We start from the raw sequence: 19,146 nt of genomic DNA on the forward strand, positions 1-19,146 counted from the left end.
TCCCTCTCGCTCGCTGCTGCTGCTGCACGTCGACATGCAGCTCTTCTCTGCGCCGGGCGGGCCCGGCCTCCCCCGCGCACGGGGTGGAGGAGGGAGAGGCCGCGGGAACGCGCGCGCGCCCGCCCCTTGACTGCTTGCCTGGCTGCGCGTGCGGGCCGCCAGAAGGCGGCGCTGCGCCTCAGGTTTCCTTTGCGGAGGGAGCCAGCCAGCCGGCTGCAGCATCACCTGCAGTAGCGGGGGAGCCGCCGAGGAGCTCCTCCCCCGCTGCCCCTGTTAATCACAGCTCCCTCCACGCACTCGCGCGGAAGGGAACTGAGGCTGAGCTGCCCATCTGCTGCAGAGAGAAAAGCGGCGCCCGGTCGTCAGAAGCGGCGCCGGCTGGGCTCCGGGCGGTCCCGTCTCACTTTCCTTTCCCCCCCTCTCCAGCACCAGCTCGGCGTGGGAGCCTCTTCTTGCTCAGTTGGCAGCCCTTCTCCCTCCTTCCCCCGCGGCAGTGCCGCCGCCTCCGCCGCCGCCTCCTGCTACTGCCGTCGCACCACCTGCCGACCCCGGGCAACGGAGGCAGCAGCAGCAGCAGCAGCGCCCGGGAGGCGAGCGAGCGAGAGCGGCGGCGCGCTATGGCTGAAGCGGGCGAAGGCGAGGACGAGATCCAGTTCCTGCGAACTGTAAGCGCCTCGCTTGCCTTGCCTTCCCCCACCCTCACCTCAGGGCGGACGGCGGCGGGAGGGCGTCGAGGCGGGAGCCTCGGGGGGCTGCGACGGGGGCGGGGGGGGGGGAAGAATGGTGGGGTCCGGCGGGAGGGAGGACCCACGGACAGGCGTTTCGCGAGTAGACAAGCTTTGCGTGACGGGCATCCCGAGTACCTGAGGGCGCCCCCTCCCCTCGCGCCTGTCTCGGAGGTGGGAGGGGGCTGTGGCGGGAACCGGGCGGAGGAGTTTCGCCCGCCTCACCTGTGCCTGGGCTGGGGGGGGGGTGTCGTCTCGGGGCAGTTTTTCAGCCAATAAACCTGCCGCAGCACCTGCGTCCTGCCGGGTGGGGTGTTTCGTGGGAAGTTTAATAAAGGAGAAGTCTGTGGGTTCTGGAATGAGGGACAGCCCCGGTTTTCCGCCCCCTTTCCTAGAAGAGGCTGAGGCGACGGCTCGGGTGGCCGTGGAAATGTGCCCCACCGACCTATGTGTGGGCCTGGCGGGGTGGCAAGCAGGGTGCTGTTCGGGGCGGACGGGCAGCAAGGTCCCCCCCCCTCCCCGCGCTTACTCTGCGGTGACGAGGGAATGAGTCGTAGTCAGGCGCTTTTGGTGTGTTTGTCTCTTTCTTTTTCTCTCCCGCCCCCACTCACCCCTTGGGCTTGAGGAACCCTCCCCTTGGGTATGATCTACTGCTAGCAAGTGATCAGGGGCAGGTTATGGGGACTCCCGAGTGATCACCCTTCTCTCTCTCCCCCCCCCCCCCTTGCCCTGCCCACACTCGTTCCTCCCTCCCTCTGATCTGGTTCTGGGTACTGCAGATATGCCACCAAGCAACGTTGCTCAGCCAGAAAGCTGCAACAGTATTATTTCCTGGCAAAAGCAAGCGAGAGGGGCGGGCAGGAGGGAGGGAGGGAGGGATGGACTGGAGAGGCATCCAGCTCTTGTCTCTGAAGAATTGTTAGTGATCATGTGTTGGTGGCAGCAGCCCATGTTCTTAAATTGAAAGCATTTCAAACTGCTGAACCATTACTTTCCTGTATATGGTCTTGTGTTAAGACTGCAGTTATGGGTTGTTGTTTTTTGGGTGGGGGAATAGGTCTCTGGATAATAACTGTTTTTGCTAAGATGTCCCAAGTGATTTTTAGGCACACAAGCCTAAGCAGGGTTTTTGCAAGTAGATGCTTTGGCAATTGCATTTATATAGTTTTGGGAATAACCTGATTTAGTACTGGATATTTACAGACACTGGAAAGGGTGTGATGTTGCGATGTTGCATTGGTTTCATTTTTATATAATCTGGTTGGTATTGAAAACAGTGGCATGCGCGAAACTGTGAAAAATAAGGAGAAACAACCCATGTTACTGATATTATGTTCTGGCTCTCACAATGTTACAGAAATTAGAGGTGCTGATTTGGAATTTTTTGTTTTGCTATATCCTCATTGAGGGATTCCTTGCACGCCTGTTCTGTAAATGAATATTTATGTTCCAGCACCATCAATTTAGTTATTATGAATGTTGACGGTGCAAAAATAAAACAAGAAACTTTTTGTTTTCTAAACATGTCTGTTTATAAGATACTTGATGAAAGCTTAGTAATCAAAAACAAATAAAGGATTTACGTAGGGGATGCTGTTTTATTTCCCCCTGTTCTCATTGGCCCAAATATTCTGGAAGGCTTATGCAATTACAGGTTTGTTGCAGGTTTAAACCTGAGTGAAAACCGTGGAGTTGAATACTTAACAGGGAGAAACTAGTAACGTGCATGCTTATGTCTATGGACATATAAAGTAATGTTCAAGCAACAGCACTCAACAGCAAAAGCACATTACGTAAAACCACTCTTCTGGTTATATGTGTTGAGCTGGAACTAAAGATCTGGAAATCCCAGCCAGGGATTATCTTTTTAAAACCCTCAGAATGTTTTATTGGTAACATTAATGACCTTCAAGGGGACAAATACAAGCAGTAGGAAGATTTTAATGTAGGATTCCCAGAGGCCTGGGTAAAATGTGAATTCCTAATAGAAAACGAGGGCTCCCTTTGTTCCCTTCTTTAATCTCACTATTTATTTGTTTGTGCCATGGATCAGTTTAACTACAGCACGAAAATAACACATTTGTTGTGCCATGATGCTCTAGTAGTATTAAAATGGCACGTAGCAGCACTGCAATGGCATAAACACATTTTCCTATGACGTAGATCCTATTGTATAATTTTTCAATCTGTTCCAGATGCATTTTTTTTATAACTTCAGCATAGTTATGGTTAATGATCCTAGGTTTAAATGCCATCTCACCTGTTGATTCACTGTGTGGCTTTGGATGTGTCCCAAACTGCAGTCTCTTCTTTGCAGTCACCCTGGAAGAAGACGGGTGGAGCTTACAGGCCTAGGGGTGGCAATGGCTTGTTCTTGTGATGCTAAACCGTGGTTCAAGCATTACATCAAAACATGTCAGTGATAAGGGGTTTCCAGAATATTTGAATCTCATTTTTTTGGGGGGGGGAGGGGGGATTTTGAGGAGAAATTCTCCAAAAAATCTCCAGGGAAAATACCTGGAATCAGTGGTTCTAAAACTCTCTGCCCCTCATGACCACTTGAAAATAGCTGAGAGTCTTGGTGGACCACTTAATGATTTTTTTTCTGCCTGTCATAGCAATTGTAGTTCCATAGAAACCAGTGTGTAATACAATATAAATAATAAATAAAACAAGCAATCAAAACAAAATTAGGAATCAGTATGAATATTCTGTGTGATGGATGTGCCCATTTTCATGGAATTCTGGAATGAAAGTTGTGGGCCACTGGTGGCCCATGGATCAGAGTTTGGGAATCCCTGCCCTAAATGGATGGAAATCTCATTTAAGAAGCTCATTGGACTACTTAGCAGACAAAACTAAAAAGTACACCCTGCTAATCTTCTGTTCTTTATAAACATATCTGGAGGGTTATCTGGAGAGCCAAACATATTTGGACTGAAACATTTGAGGGGGAAATTCAGAAAAGCCTCCATGTCAAAAGGATAAAATGGTGTCATGATGTAACAGGTCATACATGGGATGTTTATATTCCTATATCATTGAGCATATGCCCTGTATTTTGCTTATGATTCTAAACTATCATTTGTGAATAAATCCTACGGATAAAAATGTGTTAGCTTGAGTTGCAGTGAAATTGTTCTAATTTAGATCATTGTAATTTGTATTTTTTAGGACTATCATTTTTAGAATGTTTTGAAATGACTGAGGCTACAAGATTATATAGAAGTGAATTCTATTGAAATAAATGGGACAATCTATTAAGCAATAACACCTCCTTCCTAAGCATGCTTTTTCTATACTCTTTTCTCTACATTATAAACATTTCTACTCATAAGTTTTTGGTGGTTTTTTTAGTGTGCTTGCTTGGTATGCTTTTAAACAAGATTGCAGGAAGCCATGTCTTATATAAACTGGCTGCGTGAATTTTATAAAAATGTGTTCTCTCATTCTTAAAGCAGAGGCTTTTCCATTTTTTTACTTTTTGGGGGAACATGATTTGAATGGCTATATCTGTATGGAATTTTCTTTGTGCTTATACATTGTAAATTTCCATTCATCAGTAAGGTGTAACTTGGAGGCTGCAATCCTGGAGCCCATTGAATTTAGTGGAGTTTGCTTCTGAGTAGACATATATAGAAGTGCACTATATACTGTATTCCTTTTAATTTGTTGAATAGCTGAGTTTATTTTGTTAATGGGAGTACAGGGGAGGGAAAATGATACTCTAACCCCCACAGTATCCAAAGATTTGCTTTCTCATAGCAGATGCAGGATTCACATCTAGTATACTTATACAAAACAACAACAACAAAACCCCTTCCTCAACTAATAAAAAGCAGCCAATGTCCTCCAATAATTCAGTGTAAGGTTTATGTTGTCTTCCATTTTGTAAAATTGAACGATTAGTGGTATATATTTCTATTGGTATGAGGTAGTGAGGTTCTGCTACATATGAAAAGCTGCCTACTGGCTAATTTACAAGCAAAGCTTGTGCTTGCGGGTACTTATTATTCTCTAAATGTAACCTTCTGGAAAATACTGCACAAATCTTTGGAAAGACCCTCAAGCTGCCAATATAGTGTGCCCTTTACTGTGACACTGCTGAAGGGATTATCTATGTGGTTTATCTGATGATCTCCTAGTACAGCAATGCTGGAGAAAGTGAACTCTGCGTGCCTCCTAAGGTGCATTTTACTTTGATTCCGGCCATGTGAAAGATAAATCTAAATTGTTTCATTGTATATTGCTGAAGTTTAAATATCATACTGTAGCCCAGAGAGTTGGGTTATCTTAAACTATTATGGATGTAAAAAGGTAAAATAACTGGGTTTGCCACTTGGTAAATAGTGTGTCCAACTTAGCTTTTGCAGTAGAAAAGAAAACATGTATGCCATTAGCTGAGGAATTGCTATGACCCCATAGAATCCTTATTTATTCTTGCTTGTGTAAGAATTTGAGAATTAAGGTTCATTAAAAAGCTAAACAAAAACACCTTCTAGCTGTGTTAACCTTAACCTTCATCCAGTTTTCTGGGGTGAAAAACTTTTTGTTGTGGACTTTTCATACAGGTACACCTAGAAGTTAGTTCTTCTAGTACATTGTCACAAATTGTCACCTGTACTATGTCACTAAATTTTAGCCAGTTACCACTTACCATCTTCCTTCTGCAACCCAAAAACCTGAGGAATAACATACTGGCGCTCATCTCGCTTTACTGGCTGAGGGAGCCGGCATTTGTCCGCAGACAGTTTTTCTGGGTCATGTGGCCAGCATGCCTAAGCCACTTCTGGCGAAACCAGAGCAGCGAACGGAAATGGCGTTTACCTTCCCGCTGGAGCAGTACCTATTTATCTACTTGCACTTGGACGTGCTTTCAAACTCCTAGGTTGGCAGGAATTGGGACCAAACAACGGGAACTCACCCCGTCACGGGGATTCGAACTGCCGACCTTCTGATCGGCAAGCCCAAGACTCAGCACCACCCGCATCCCTTCCCTTCATAATACTCTGGTGTAAATATGTGAGAATAAACCGTATTTCTAAGGCACTGCAGACTCTGCTGTGCCTCATTTCCCCCCAAGGGAACACAAACTCTGGTTAAGTGCCAAGACCCATGGAATCTCTTGCTACTGCTTGGCAGATATTGGGGAGGCCTGTAGCAATGTAATGTAATTGAGAAGAGACATGGCAGATTACAGCTGCAATATTGGGAATGAAATAATCATACCTCGGGATAAATATGCTTCAGGATAAGTATTTTCGGGTTGCGCTCCGCGTTGACCTGGAAGTAACGGAGCTCGTTACTTCTGGGTTTCGCCGCTCGCGCATACGCAGACGGTCAAAATGACGTCACGCGCATGCGCGGAAGCGGTGAAACGCGACCCGCAGACGCACAGTTGCATCTTACATTCTATTCAGGATGCAAATGGGGCTCCAGAACGGATCCTGTTCTCATCCCGAGGTACCACTGTATTCAGATAAATTGTATTGAGACTGAATGTGGAATACATAACGGAAGCCAGTGGTGTCTCTTCCTATTCTTGAGAAGGTGATGTAGGTTGCTGAGGGAGAGGAAGTCGGACAGGGATGCCTTCCAGAAGCAGATACCATTGATGTCACCTCTGCCTGATTTTGGAGGATCCCCCTACCCTTTCACAATAGCCCACTGCATTCAGCAGTGTCCCTGATCTTCAGTGAAGTCTCCGCGATTTCTTTCTACATCTCAGAACCGCCCTCAACATTTTGGCCAGTGGGTAATAGTTCCCAGTCCTTTTTTTGGCCTGACATTATCACCCAGGTGTGATTCTGTGGAATTTTTTTTCCTTTTAAGTTTTCTATTTTATTAGACTTTGTGACTTTTTTTGGACATTCAAAGCAGTGCCATTCCCAAGCAGCCCTTCTCTCTGTATATTATCATTCCCACAAGAGATTTCTCCTGTGAATTCGTAGGGGAAAACTACTGCCAGCATAAGGCACCTTGTGTGCAGGATCTGTAGTGGATGCCAATTTGCTGCTGAGCCAAGCTCAGGGATTTGGTACTAACATATGCCAGAGGAATAGGTTACTTGAGAGGCAGCCTTTACCCATCTATATCAAGTAGGAGAGCCCCTAGACAAGGCTTCCTCAACCTCAGCCCTCCAGATGTTTTGAGATTACAATTCCCATCATCCCTGGCCACTGGTCCTGCTAGCTAGGGATCATGGGAGTTGTAGGCCAAAAACGTCTGGAGGGCTGAGGTTGAGGAAGCCTGCCCTAGACTATTAGAAGTCTGCTCTACAATAACTCTGATCAGGGACTTCACTATGGCTGCCGCTGTTTAGTGAAATAGCATCTCTGTTAAGATAAGACTGGTGCTCACCATTTATACTTTCCAGGAACAATTGAAGACCTTGTTTCTGCAAGCTTTCTCAACTGGGTGAAAAGGTTTCCTTTGGTGGTATTTTGCACTGTTTTAAAACCTATTTTATGTTCTCTCTTTTTTTTTTTAACTTCTTTAAAGCTATTTCTAATTGTCTTTATGTAAATTGCCATGAGGCTGGTATAGAAGATGATTCATAAATTAATAAAATAATGATGTTTATATTTTTGAACCCTAAATTTTTATTCATTTGTTTTGTAGACATTCCTTGCTTCATCAATTAAACAATCATGGTAGCTAATTCCCTATATTTATGTATTTATACTGTTTTTTCAGTCACTTTTAAATATTACTGGTGGGGATGATGAATCCCAGTAGGCTAGATTTCAGTAAATGCCCATACCATTGTGATACATTTTGTGTACTTTAAAAAGTTTATTATAACTATTACTGACTGGAGAAGAACTACACAGCATATAGGTGGGAAGATTTATGTTCCCTGGTGATTAGAGGCATCTGTGTTTGTAAACTGTCTAATCCTGTATGATAATACGGTTAATACTGCATGTAATTTTCAAATCTTCAGGAACTGACAGGGAAGATTTATTGTTGGTGTACATGTTTGTTTGTGCAAGAAAGCTTTTCACTTTTTGGTTTACAAGTTTAAGTGCAAGTAGTCTAGAGGTGACTTCTTTTAAGTGGAGCAATGATGGGAGTTTGAGGTTAAAAACAATTCCTTTTCAGGAATTGGATCTACTTGTATTCAAATAATATGGGGAGGGGGAGATGTGCTGTCTTTCTGGAATGATAGGGCAGTATGGGTGCAGCCACCAATTACAAATTCAGTGAAGATCAGCTGAGGGTCCTTTGCCAGGAAGCATCCAATCCACCAGCATCTTGGCTGGAAGGGAAAGAAAAATCAGCTGCTTCAGGAGTGTATTCCTTCCTCAAACTCCAGAGCCTTGGAACTACCAGGGAGGATAACAATTAAGGGTTTCAAAGTTCATTGTAAGAGGAAACTTAAATGTTGATACTGTAATTAAAGGGAATGAAAGGAAAATAAGAACCATCTTAAGTATAGCATTCATTTGTGCTTTTCTATAAATAGCTGTTGTTTACAGGCAAATAACTGTTTCTTTGAGGTCAGTCTGTTGTTCTTTAATGATCTACTTCCATGTTCACAGAAGTGGTGGTTAATGTTTCAGTGAAACACTTGTAGCAGCCGTTGTTCAGCTGGTGTGTTTAACATTTAATAAGTTTCAAAAAAGCTATTGCTTTGATCAGGACCTACTTTATGATTTATGGTAGCTCATATTGAAAGGAAGCCAACATTACAGTTCTTGTTAAGGATGAACTTCATGATATTCTGGTGGATTAAAGGTATTCAAAAGTGCAGTTTTATGCACTAGGAGGGAAGTGGTTTTGAATGTTCCCTGGTGTTCCCTGATGTTCAAAGCCACTTCCCTCCTAGTGCATTGGATTGCAGATAATGGATGGCTTTCAAACAGAATTTTAGTGTGGAATCACCATGCTTCATTTGCTCACATGTCACAAGTGTTACACATGATGCCATCCATTTGTAATCTTCTCGTGTTTTCTTAGTACTGCTTCCCTCATTTTTCTTACCATAGAAAATCCAACTTTTCTGAGGTCAGAGTTGCATAATCTCCATATGCGTAGAAAGTCTTAGCGCTAGTTTTCTGCCTTTTTTAGGTGGCGTGATTTGGTAGGACAACCTATTACAGATCAGTACACATTTACAGTGAGACCATTTTATAACCATATTTTTAAATTAACCCCCCCCCAATACATTTGTGGTTATCTTTTATCAATTTTTTAGAAAAATAGTGCTATCATGTAATTTTTCAAAAAATATTAGGTATTTCAAAACAGGTACTTTTTGTGGGATGAGTGGTCCTTGTGCATGCAAACTTTTTGCAGCATTCACCTGACATGGCTGGCCTCAAAATGCCAGGCTGCATTCCTTCCCCTCCCCATTTAATCTAGATTTACCTTTTCCAGGAAAAATCCAGTAAGTAAAACCCCACTGCAACTGTTTGCAATATCTGTCTGAAAACACCCAAACAAAAATTCCCTTCTCAGTTGCCAAATTTGACGCTATTATTATTCCATGAGGCATCCCAAAGTGATTTCCAACATACAGGCATGATGCAGAGATGCATATATGTTGTTAGCATCCATCTGCCACTGGAGAGTTACAGTGCCTGCTGTGGCTGTAGAGACCAATATGGGAGAGACATGTTTTATTGCCGCTGGGGCAGATGAAGGCATCCAGTTTTGCTACTACATGTGCACCATAGTGGTTTTTTTCTCTCTCTCTGCTCCTCCCAATGGTCATTTCTCCTCTGGTCAGTGCTGTGGATACACAGATTGACTGTTTCCAGGCACTGTTGTTGTTGCTTCCTATGAGGAAACCTGAAATGATCTACAATATACATACATGATACAGAGTTGTAGATATTAAAACAGTTTAAAACAACAACAGTACATACACAAATCTGCTGGTATCATAATGCCATTATACAAATCTATGACCACATTTGGAATGCTGTATTCAGTTTTGGTTGCCTCACCTCAAAATGGATGTTGTAGAGTTGGGAAAGGTTCAGTAGATGTCAACCAAAATGATCAATGGGATAGAACAAGTCTCCTATGAAGAAAGATCACAGCATTTGGGGCAAGTAAGAGGTGACATGATAGAAGTTCATAGAATCATGCATTGCATGGAGAAAGTGCATAAGAGAAGATAACACCAGAAGAAGCGGGCAGCCAATGAAGTTGGATGTTGGCAGATTTGGGACAGGTAAAAATAAGCACTTGTTCACACAACACGTAGTTAAACTATGGAACTCAATCCCAGTGGCGTGATGGCAACCAATTTGGATGACTGAGCTGGATAGATCAGTTGGTAGAGCATGAGACTCTTAATCTCAGGGTCATGTGTTTGAGCCCCATGTTGGGCAAAAGATTCTTGCATTGCAGGGGGTTGGATTAGATGACCCTCATGGTCCCTTACAACTCTACAATTCTGTGATTTTGTGAAAAGCAGATTAGACAAATTCATGGAGGATAAAGTTATTAATGGCTACTGGCCATGATGGGTATGTTCTACCTCGACGTAGAGGTAGGGAATGCCAGGGCAGGGAGAGCACTCTTGTGATTGAGTCCTGCTTGTGGGTCTCCCACCTGGTTGCCCCCTGTGAGATCAGGGTGCTGGACCATTGGCCTGATCCAGCAGGCTTTTCTTACGTTCTTAAAATTAATTGAAATCTAGTGCAGATACCAACTGAGATAAATATATCTATTTGGGATGCTTTTTGAAAGAGAAACATCTTCAGTAGGCTACAAAAAAGATTTTAGAAAAGGTGTCTGTGTTTTTCCTGACTAAATACTTTCAACCTATACTTCCCATCCATATATATATATATATATAAAGAGAGAGAGAGAGAGAGAGAGATGGGTAGTGACAGACAATCCTGCTTAAATAAAGAAATGCTTAGCACTGAATAAATTACTTCACATATTTTAAAGGCTTGCTCAGAATTTTTTATTCCTAATCCTGCTCAGATGCTGTATGCCCACTTGTGTGGATGGAAAATTGTAAGATGAACATCCAGGGAAAGTCAATTGCAAATTTACAAAGTACCGAGATAAGCAGTAGAGAACAGATTGGCAGGTGGGTCTGTTATGCCTTCTTCTCTGGGAGATGGGAATGCTTAGCAGAGTTTGATCACCTCTGTCCTTCAGTACAACTTTGTGAATCTCCTCCCATTTTTGTCAGCTAAAGCTGACTTCCATGTTTTCTGTACATTATTTTAACATATTTGCAACCCCACAAATATTCTTCCACACCTCCCAGTGTATTTTCTCCTCACTTTCCTTATTGCAAAAAGTCTGCTCTTTTTGTTGTAGTGAGTTTCTTGCTCCAGAGCTCCAATCCAGCTTTAATTGTGCAACCTGAATTTGCCAGTATATGATTGAATCCCACTCAGAAATAGTGACAGTTTGCAAGTGCCCTTGGGCACAGTGGAACAAACAAATAACAAATCTTTCTACTTTTGATGTCGCTCGTTAAGAGTCCTTGCTTGCTGCTCCCAGACAGTGCATTTGTTTTCAGTCAAAAGCTGGCTTTTCATAGGGTTGTTACATAGATACTTTATAATAAGCAGTGTTTGTCAATGTGTTTCATGTGCACTAGTAAAGCGGAATAGGCTACAGTTACCTTAATCATGTGTTTTAGCAAGAATTCACTGATTTAGTCTAAAACAATATTATCTACAGTCTGTTTTAAAACCTTATTGTAGTATTATGTGTAACTTACATAAAGGACAGTGTTAAGGAAACTAATGGCCATTTAGTACATCTATTACATCTCCCTAGCGGGCAAGGAGGACTATTATGTAACTTCGTATGTACATATTTCACGGCCAAAATAGTTAACATCCCCCCTCACCACTTTTAAGTAGCTTGTAGGAGGGCATGTCTAATTTTGATTGTCACACCAGTGCTAGAGGACAGGCTGTTTGACCTGTTTCTCCATGTCATTTCTCTGATAGAAGTCCTCTTCTTAAAAACAATTTGCTCTGCTGGAATAAATGATTGCTCACTTGTTGTCTTTTTCCAGGACTAAGAGCATTTGTGTATGTTTGTGTTTCTGAGGGGATTTCGCTGAGTAAGTAGTGGAGTCCTTGATAGCTACCAAAAGTGGACTCATTGATTTGCTGCTTCCAAATGTGTGCATGTGTCTAGAGATCTGAGTATGGATCTCTCACGTCTGTTTGGTTTTTCACATTGGTATCTCCAATTGATTGAACTTTTTTGCCTTGAATTTCAAGTGACCACCTACCACTTTCTAGAATTTCATGAGCTCAGTAATAAAAACCTATCTTAAAAGCTGTCTCGGCTAGTGTGTGTGTGTGTGTGTGTGTGTGTGTGAGAGAGAGAGAGAGAGAGAGAGAGAGGTTTACTGCTTCTAAAGAAATAGACAAAATGATTAACATACAGCAGACCTTTACAACATATGATCCAATATGTTGCACACAGCATACCAGTCTTGCATTATGCCTTGCCCAAGCACTTGACTCTGGTAGGAAAAACAGAATGTCTACTGTGGTCTCTTTTTTTTTTTTTTTTTTTTTTTTTAAATTTTTTTATTGAGTTTCTTTCAGTGTATTACAAGCATAAAAAAGAAAAGGAAAAAATACAACACCAAAAAGTGATTGAAAATACATCACAAAATAAATGTAACTACTCACTTCGTCCGATAGCGAGCAAGTTAAATAAAGAAACGAAAAAAAAAGAAAAAAAACACTGAAGAGAAAAAGAAAGGCCGAGGGAATGCATCAAAGGAAAAAAGAAGAGAAAAAAAAAAAAGAAAAAAAAAAAGACGAACAAAAAATATGGTGCATGTTACAGATAGAACATGTCACCTGACCTCCTTCCCTACTGATTCCGGATTCCAATTTAACAATTTCCCTTTAACAGCTGGTGTTAGTCTAGATTTGTATTTATACATCGGAAGTTTTAAAGCCAACCTGCTATAGTTGGTAGGTTTTTGAAATTACCTTCAATATAGTTCATAAATTTAATCCAATCCTCATTTAGCTTTGTATTTTTTTGGTACCTGATTCTTTGCGTCATTTTTGCCAATTCCAGAAAGTCATATAATTTCGTTTGCCAATCCTTCACCGATGGTATGTTTGTATTTTTCCAATTTTGGGCGATTAGCATTCTAGCCGCTGCTGTTGCATACTGAAATAAAGTTTTATCTGCTTTCTTAATCTCGTCTCCGACGATCCCTAATAGAAAGGCCTCCGGTTTTTTTGGGAATGTGTATCTGAGTATCTTTTTTAGTTCATCATAAATTTGGTTCCAGAATTTTTTTATTTCCTCACATGCCCACCACATGTGTATAAAATTACCTACATTTGTTTTACATCTCCAGCAGGCCTTATCACCGCTCTTATACATCCTGTTTAATTTTTCTGGTGTTAGGTACCATCGGTATATCATCTTTTCTAAGTTTTCTCTTATTGCAGCGCTTGCAGTAAATTTTAGGCCCTCATTCCACAATTTTGACCATTTTTCCAATTCTATATTATGCCCCAGATCTATCGCCCATTTAACCATCACTTCTTTAATTTCCTCATCTTTTGTGTCCCATTCCAATAATATATTGTACATTTTAGATAACAATTTGGATTTGCTTTCGATAATTTCAATCTGGAATTTGGATTTCTTTTCGTTCATTCCTATTTTTTTGTCCTCCGTCCATATTGCATTAACCTGGTGATATTGGATCCAGCCGGTCAGCTTCCCTTTTAGTTCCTCATATGGTCTCAATTTCCAACTGTCTTGGGCTCTTACTAATAGATCTTCATATGTCACTCTTTGGTCTTCTTGATTTACTTTTTTGATGGTTAAGATATTTGTTGGGGATACCCACCAAGGTGTTTTCTCTTCTAGCAATTTCCTATTTCTTTCCCAGACCTCATACAATGGGCCCCTAATAATATGATTCGAAAATCCTTTATGGACCTTCGCTTTGTTAGCCCAAAGGTAGGCGTGCCAGCCAAACCTATTGTCTGCCCCTTCGAGGTCTAGCAAATCCGTGTTCTCCAAAGTGATCCACTCTTTCACCCAACATAGACAAGCAGCTTCGTAGTACAATTTTAAGTTGGGGACTGCAAGCCCTCCTCTCTCCTTCCGGTCCGTGAGTAATTTAAACCTGATCCTTGGTCTTCTTCCCTGCCATATAAACTTTGACAGAGTTTTCTGCCAGTCTTTAAAAATTTTGGGACCTCTGATCACAGGAATATTTTGGAACAAGAACAACATCTTGGGAAGTATATTCATTTTTATAGCCTCCATCCTGCCCAGCCACGAAAGGTTGACCCTATTCCAAACATCCAAATCTTTTTTGATTTGGTTCCAGGTTGCCGAATAGTTATCTCCAATTAGATTTATGTTTTTCGGTGAGAGCCATATTCCTAGATATTTTACTTTTTTGGCCGCTTTAATTCCATATTGTCTCTCTAAATTCCCTTTTATGTCGTTACCCAGATTCTTTGTCAGCATTTTTGTTTTCAGTTTGTTCAATTTAAAGCCAGCAAATCTGCTATATTCCTCTATGACCTCCAACGCTCTGCCCATGCACTCCTGTGGGTCTTTCAGAGATAACATAAGATCGTCTGCATAGGCTTTTAGTTTAAACTCCTTTGATCCAATTTTTATCCCTTGTATCTCTGGCGTTATTCTTAGTTTATTCGCTAGGACTTCTAAAACTGTAATAAATAAAAGCGGGGATAGAGGGCAACCCTGCCTTGTTCCTTTCTCAATGTTAAATTTATTGGTAAGGTTATTATTTATTACTAATTTGGCGGATTGAGTTGAGTATATCGCCTGAATTCCATTCATAAATTCTCCCTCTATTCCCGCCTCGGCTAGTGTGTGTGTGTGTGTGTGTGTGTGTGTGAGAGAGAGAGAGAGAGAGAGAGAGAGGTTTACTGCTTCTAAAGAAATAGACAAAATGATTAACATACAGCAGACCTTTACAACATATGATCCAATATGTTGCACACAGCATACCAGTCTTGCATTATGCCTTGCCCAAGCACTTGACTCTGGTAGGAAAAACAGAATGTCTACTGTGGTCTCTAGTACCTTGCTGGTAGAATGTTTTTGGCTTGGTGAATTACAGATTGTGCACCACACAGTTGAAAAATACAAAATTTTCAGTTATGAGATGGCAGCAACATTTATGCTTCCCTATCCTTTTAAAATAAATAAATAAATCCCATCAGCCCCAGCTAGGATGGCCATTGGTCAGGGTTGGTAAAAGTTGGCCAACAACATTTGGAGTATATTGACTGCATTGAGTGGTGACAGCTCTCCAGCATTTTAGAAAAGGCAAAGTGCAAACAATGTGAAGCAAAGTATTAAGGTCAAGCATATTCAGACTAGAAACAACGAACGAACTGATTGAATGAATGAATATATGAATATATATAACGAATATGTTACAAAGTCGCATTTTTTCTGCATTAAGGCCACTTTAGAGCTTAGGAAGGAGCAAAACAGAAAGAAAGCTTTATCCATTTTGGTCAGTTCTGTGTTTGGTCAGTTGTGTGTATCATATTGAGTAGATTTGTATTCTGCTTTTCAGACTGCAGTTCTGAAAGCGGCTTGCAGGATAACAAACAACAGATGCTCTAAGAACCATGCACTTAAAATACACACACAAAAGAGATCCTGTAGGGCAGGAGCACTCACAGGACAGTTGGTGTTAGGTGGCCCTGTGGTGGAAGAATGGGTCGTCCAGCTAGAACAGGGAGGTGTCTTCATCTGCCACTCTATTAAGAGCAACGCGCATTTTCTAATTGTGCTACAACATTGCATAACAAAGTTACAGTGTGGATGATTGAAATATTGAAGTTGAAATGTATGTAAATGTTTATGAAAACATACTTGAGAGTTTTCTCTTCAAGTTTTCCTCCCTGAGGAGGGAAGACAATGTTTGCTTCCTCTTAAAGAGCCTAACTACATTTAGGACACACAGGCCTGTAACAAAGCCTCAACAGCTTCTACTGTTCTGTTGACAGTGTTCTAAAAAAGTAATTACAATTTTGGGACACCCTGATATTTAGAGAAATGGGGGGATTTTGTAGGGAAAGGATTGAGATCCTTCTCCCTGCTATTGTTGGGCTCAAAAACTGTAGGCTCCTCAGGGTGCTTTTCAGAAATGGAGAATGTTGGGGTTTCACCATACAGTGGTACCTTGGGTTAAGTACTTAATTCATTCCGGAGGTCTGTACTTAACCTGAAGCACCACTTTAGCTAATGGGGCCTCCTGCTGCTGCTGCGCCGCCGGAGCACAATTTCTGTTCTCATCCTGAAGCAAAGTTCTTACCCCAAGGTACTATTTCTGGGTTAGCGGAGTCTGTAACCTGAAGCGTATGTAACCTGAAGCGTATGTAACCCGATGTACCACTGTATATATTTGCGTGTCAGGTTTGCTCCTTAAATTTTACAGAATGCATCTTACCATCTTTGTTTTGAAGCTTATTTAATTTGCCTCTGAATAAAATAAAGCACAGACTTCAACTATTCCCTCCCCCCTCAGGATTTGCACTTGTAGATTTCATTCCCAGAAGGTGCCTATTGATAATGAAGTCTCAGGGTGATCAAAGCATCATAAATAGAGGAAATATAGTTGAGTTATTTAATCAGCTGACTTCCATGGATTGAAGAGATGGGCTTTTGCCATGCAAAGCTAGATAATACAGAATTAAACGTCACTTTTCATTATGGAAGTAAGAAACGAAAGTGGAAAACATGCACATACAAATTATGTGTGATATAAAGTGTAAATGTCTCCATCCTCTCCCCTCTCCCCCGTTACTCAGCAGTGGCACAGTTTACATTGCATTCTAAAAAATGGACAATACAGGCCTGCTTTGAGAACTTAGTAACTATGCTGGATCAGACCAAAGGCACTTCCAGTTCAGCAATCTGTCCCACAGTGGCCAACCTGATGCTCTTGGGCAGCCTGCAAGCCTGCTATGAGCACAACGGCATTCTCCCCACAATTGATGTCCAATACACTGCCTCTGACACTGGAGGCAGTACTTACTCCTACTGAGCAACACCACAAAGAAGCAGCAGTCAGATATTAGCACAAGTACCATACGAGCAAAAATTACCATTTTATAAGGCAACCAGCTGGATAGGATTATGGCTGGACATTCATAGATGTCAGGATTCAAGCCCACAGTTTGTCTAGACTCGCAGCGGTTCTCAACCTGTGGGTCCCCAGGTCTTGTTGGACAACAACTCCCATCATCCCTGAGCTCTGGCCTCGCTAACTAGGGGTGATGGGAGTTGTAGTTCAACAACATCTGGGGACCCACAGGTTGAGAAAGGCTGGTCTAGAGAATCTGGGACCTTAGATGTGTCAGATGGGAATTCATTGTCTGCATCACAAAGCAGCTCTCTCCAAGGGAGGAGGCAAAACAGTAGGTCAGGGTGGGCCATGCAATACTTTCTCTGCTCTAGCCAGGCTTGCGCAGTTGTCAGGGTGACAAAGAGACAGTGTTACAGTAATTTTACCTACTTTTGGTAGTAGCAGATCACATTTCAATAGATGAGTACCCACTGAGCATGCTTATCCTCTTTGGGCTGTTTTGGAGTTTCCCCGACAGATTTTACCCCTTCAGTATTGGGGTGTGTGTGTGTGTGTGTGCTGACTGACTCCAGCTACAAAAGCAGAAGCTTCTGCTGAAGGGGTCAGAGTTGCTGGAAACTGCAGGAGGAAAGAGATCAAAGCTCATCAACGTTCATGGAGGATAAGGCTATCAATGGCTACTAGCTATGGTGACGTAATGTTGCTGAACACAGGAAACTGCTTAGGTCTTGCTTGTGGGTTTCCCACAGACATATGGTTTGCTGCTATGAGAACAGGATGCTGGACTAGATGGGCTATTGGTCTGATCCAGCAGGCTCTGCTTAGGTTCTGAATAGACTTGCTTATGCGAAAGTGTTTTAAGCAGCCACTGAAAAGATTACAATGAATGTTGTTAATCGGCAGGGAGTTCCAAAGTGTAGGCACTGCCACACAAAAGACTTGATTTCTTACAAGTGCGGAATGAGCATCATGTGGTACCTCCAGCAGTGCCAGTTCCACAGATTGAAATGTTTAAGTGGGCACATATGAGGAAGGCAATCTTGTAAGTAAATGGTTTGAAGGTGTTAATTAAGTAAACTGGTTCCAAGCTGTTTCGTATGCATGTTGGAGCCTGGTTTTCGGCGTTGCCCAAGATATGTGCTACCAGTACAGAAATCTACAAGTCCATGAAATCCTTAAACTGAAAAGGCTGGGGGAGTAAAGCTTTGTTGGTTGGGGTGTAGTTTTGTCCAGGTTCTATAGGCTAAGTCCAGAAAAACTGAGAGTAATTAATAATATGCTTGAACCTATAATTGTCAGAATAGAAACACTGCATTACATTATACACTTTTGGGCTGAGATGCAGAACAGCCAGTAGTATGGATGTTTTCTGGGCTCCCTCCCTTTTGCTTTAGCAATTCTCAGTGTTAAACTGGCAGACTGAATTAATTTGTTTTTGAGTTGGTGTCAAAAAATGCAAGATGAGAAGGTGAGAGTGGCTGTGACAATAATGGGTTTTATTTTTTTGGGTGGGGGGCAGGCACTTCCTTCACCCATTGAGGGGCTTTTTAGCATCATGTTTGAATGTGGCCTCTATGTTACTACTTAAATTTATGAAACAATGCATTTATAGAAATTAAAACCATTTTATGGAAAAATGTTCTATCCAGAATGCTGAATATGTATCATTATGAGCCGTAAACTGAAAAGAGAAGTACAAACATGGGTTATTACTCTGAGATTTATATTTCTCTTAGTTCTCCTGCACACTCCCACTACTGGTTTTTTAAAGCCAGGTTCACATGAAATTACTCCTCTTTGATGAGCTTTTCTCAAACCAGCTTGTGATTTGCAATCAGAAGCCATGGTTCTTTTGTGGCAGAAATAGTTCAGGCAGCCTTTGTGCAGAAGCTGCTGCTGGTTTGTATTATGATGATTATTATGATGATAATGATGATTATTATCATCATCAATCCAAGGATCATGGGGTGGTTTACAATATAAAAGCATGAAAATACAAACAAAACCAATACTGCTCCCCCCCAAAGTTTAAAAGGCCATAGATTTTTTAATTAGCCTATGACCTGGGAGAAGAGGAATGTTTCTGCCTTGTGCCTAAATGTATGTAATGAAGGTGCCAGATGAGCCTCCCTGGGAAGAGCAGGGAGCCACCACAGAAAAGGCCCGTTCTCATGTTTGTATACAGATGATGGGGACTTCTGGGTTAGCGCCATTGACTAATGGCGGATTCCCTCCGAGCTCCGGAGGGAATCGGCTCCGCAGGATCGGGTCTTGTCCGCGGCGGCGACGCGGGGACCCTTAAAAATCACAGGCGCGGATGCCTGTGAACCTGGTGACTCAGCAGGCACCATTTGCGCC

General features: G+C 42.2%; 1 protein-coding gene across 18 annotated transcripts in view; it reads left to right on the top strand.

The window, feature by feature from the left end:
* Nucleotides 1–208: 208 nt before the first annotated feature.
* Nucleotides 209–19,146, top strand: part of RYR2 (ryanodine receptor 2) — a 253,156-nt gene continuing 234,218 nt past the window's right edge. For all 18 annotated transcript variants that reach the window (XM_081856307.1, XM_081856320.1, XM_081856322.1 and 15 more), the window contains exon 1: nucleotides 209–665. In XM_081856307.1, coding sequence (XP_081712433.1) covers nucleotides 618–665 — 48 coding nt within the window. In that variant the 5' untranslated portion in view covers nucleotides 209–617. The remainder of the gene's footprint in view (nucleotides 666–19,146) is intronic.

Source organism: Podarcis erhardii (genome assembly GCF_964252035.2).
Source record: "Podarcis erhardii genome assembly, chromosome: 3".
Classification (NCBI taxonomy): Eukaryota; Metazoa; Chordata; class Lepidosauria; order Squamata; family Lacertidae; genus Podarcis; species Podarcis erhardii.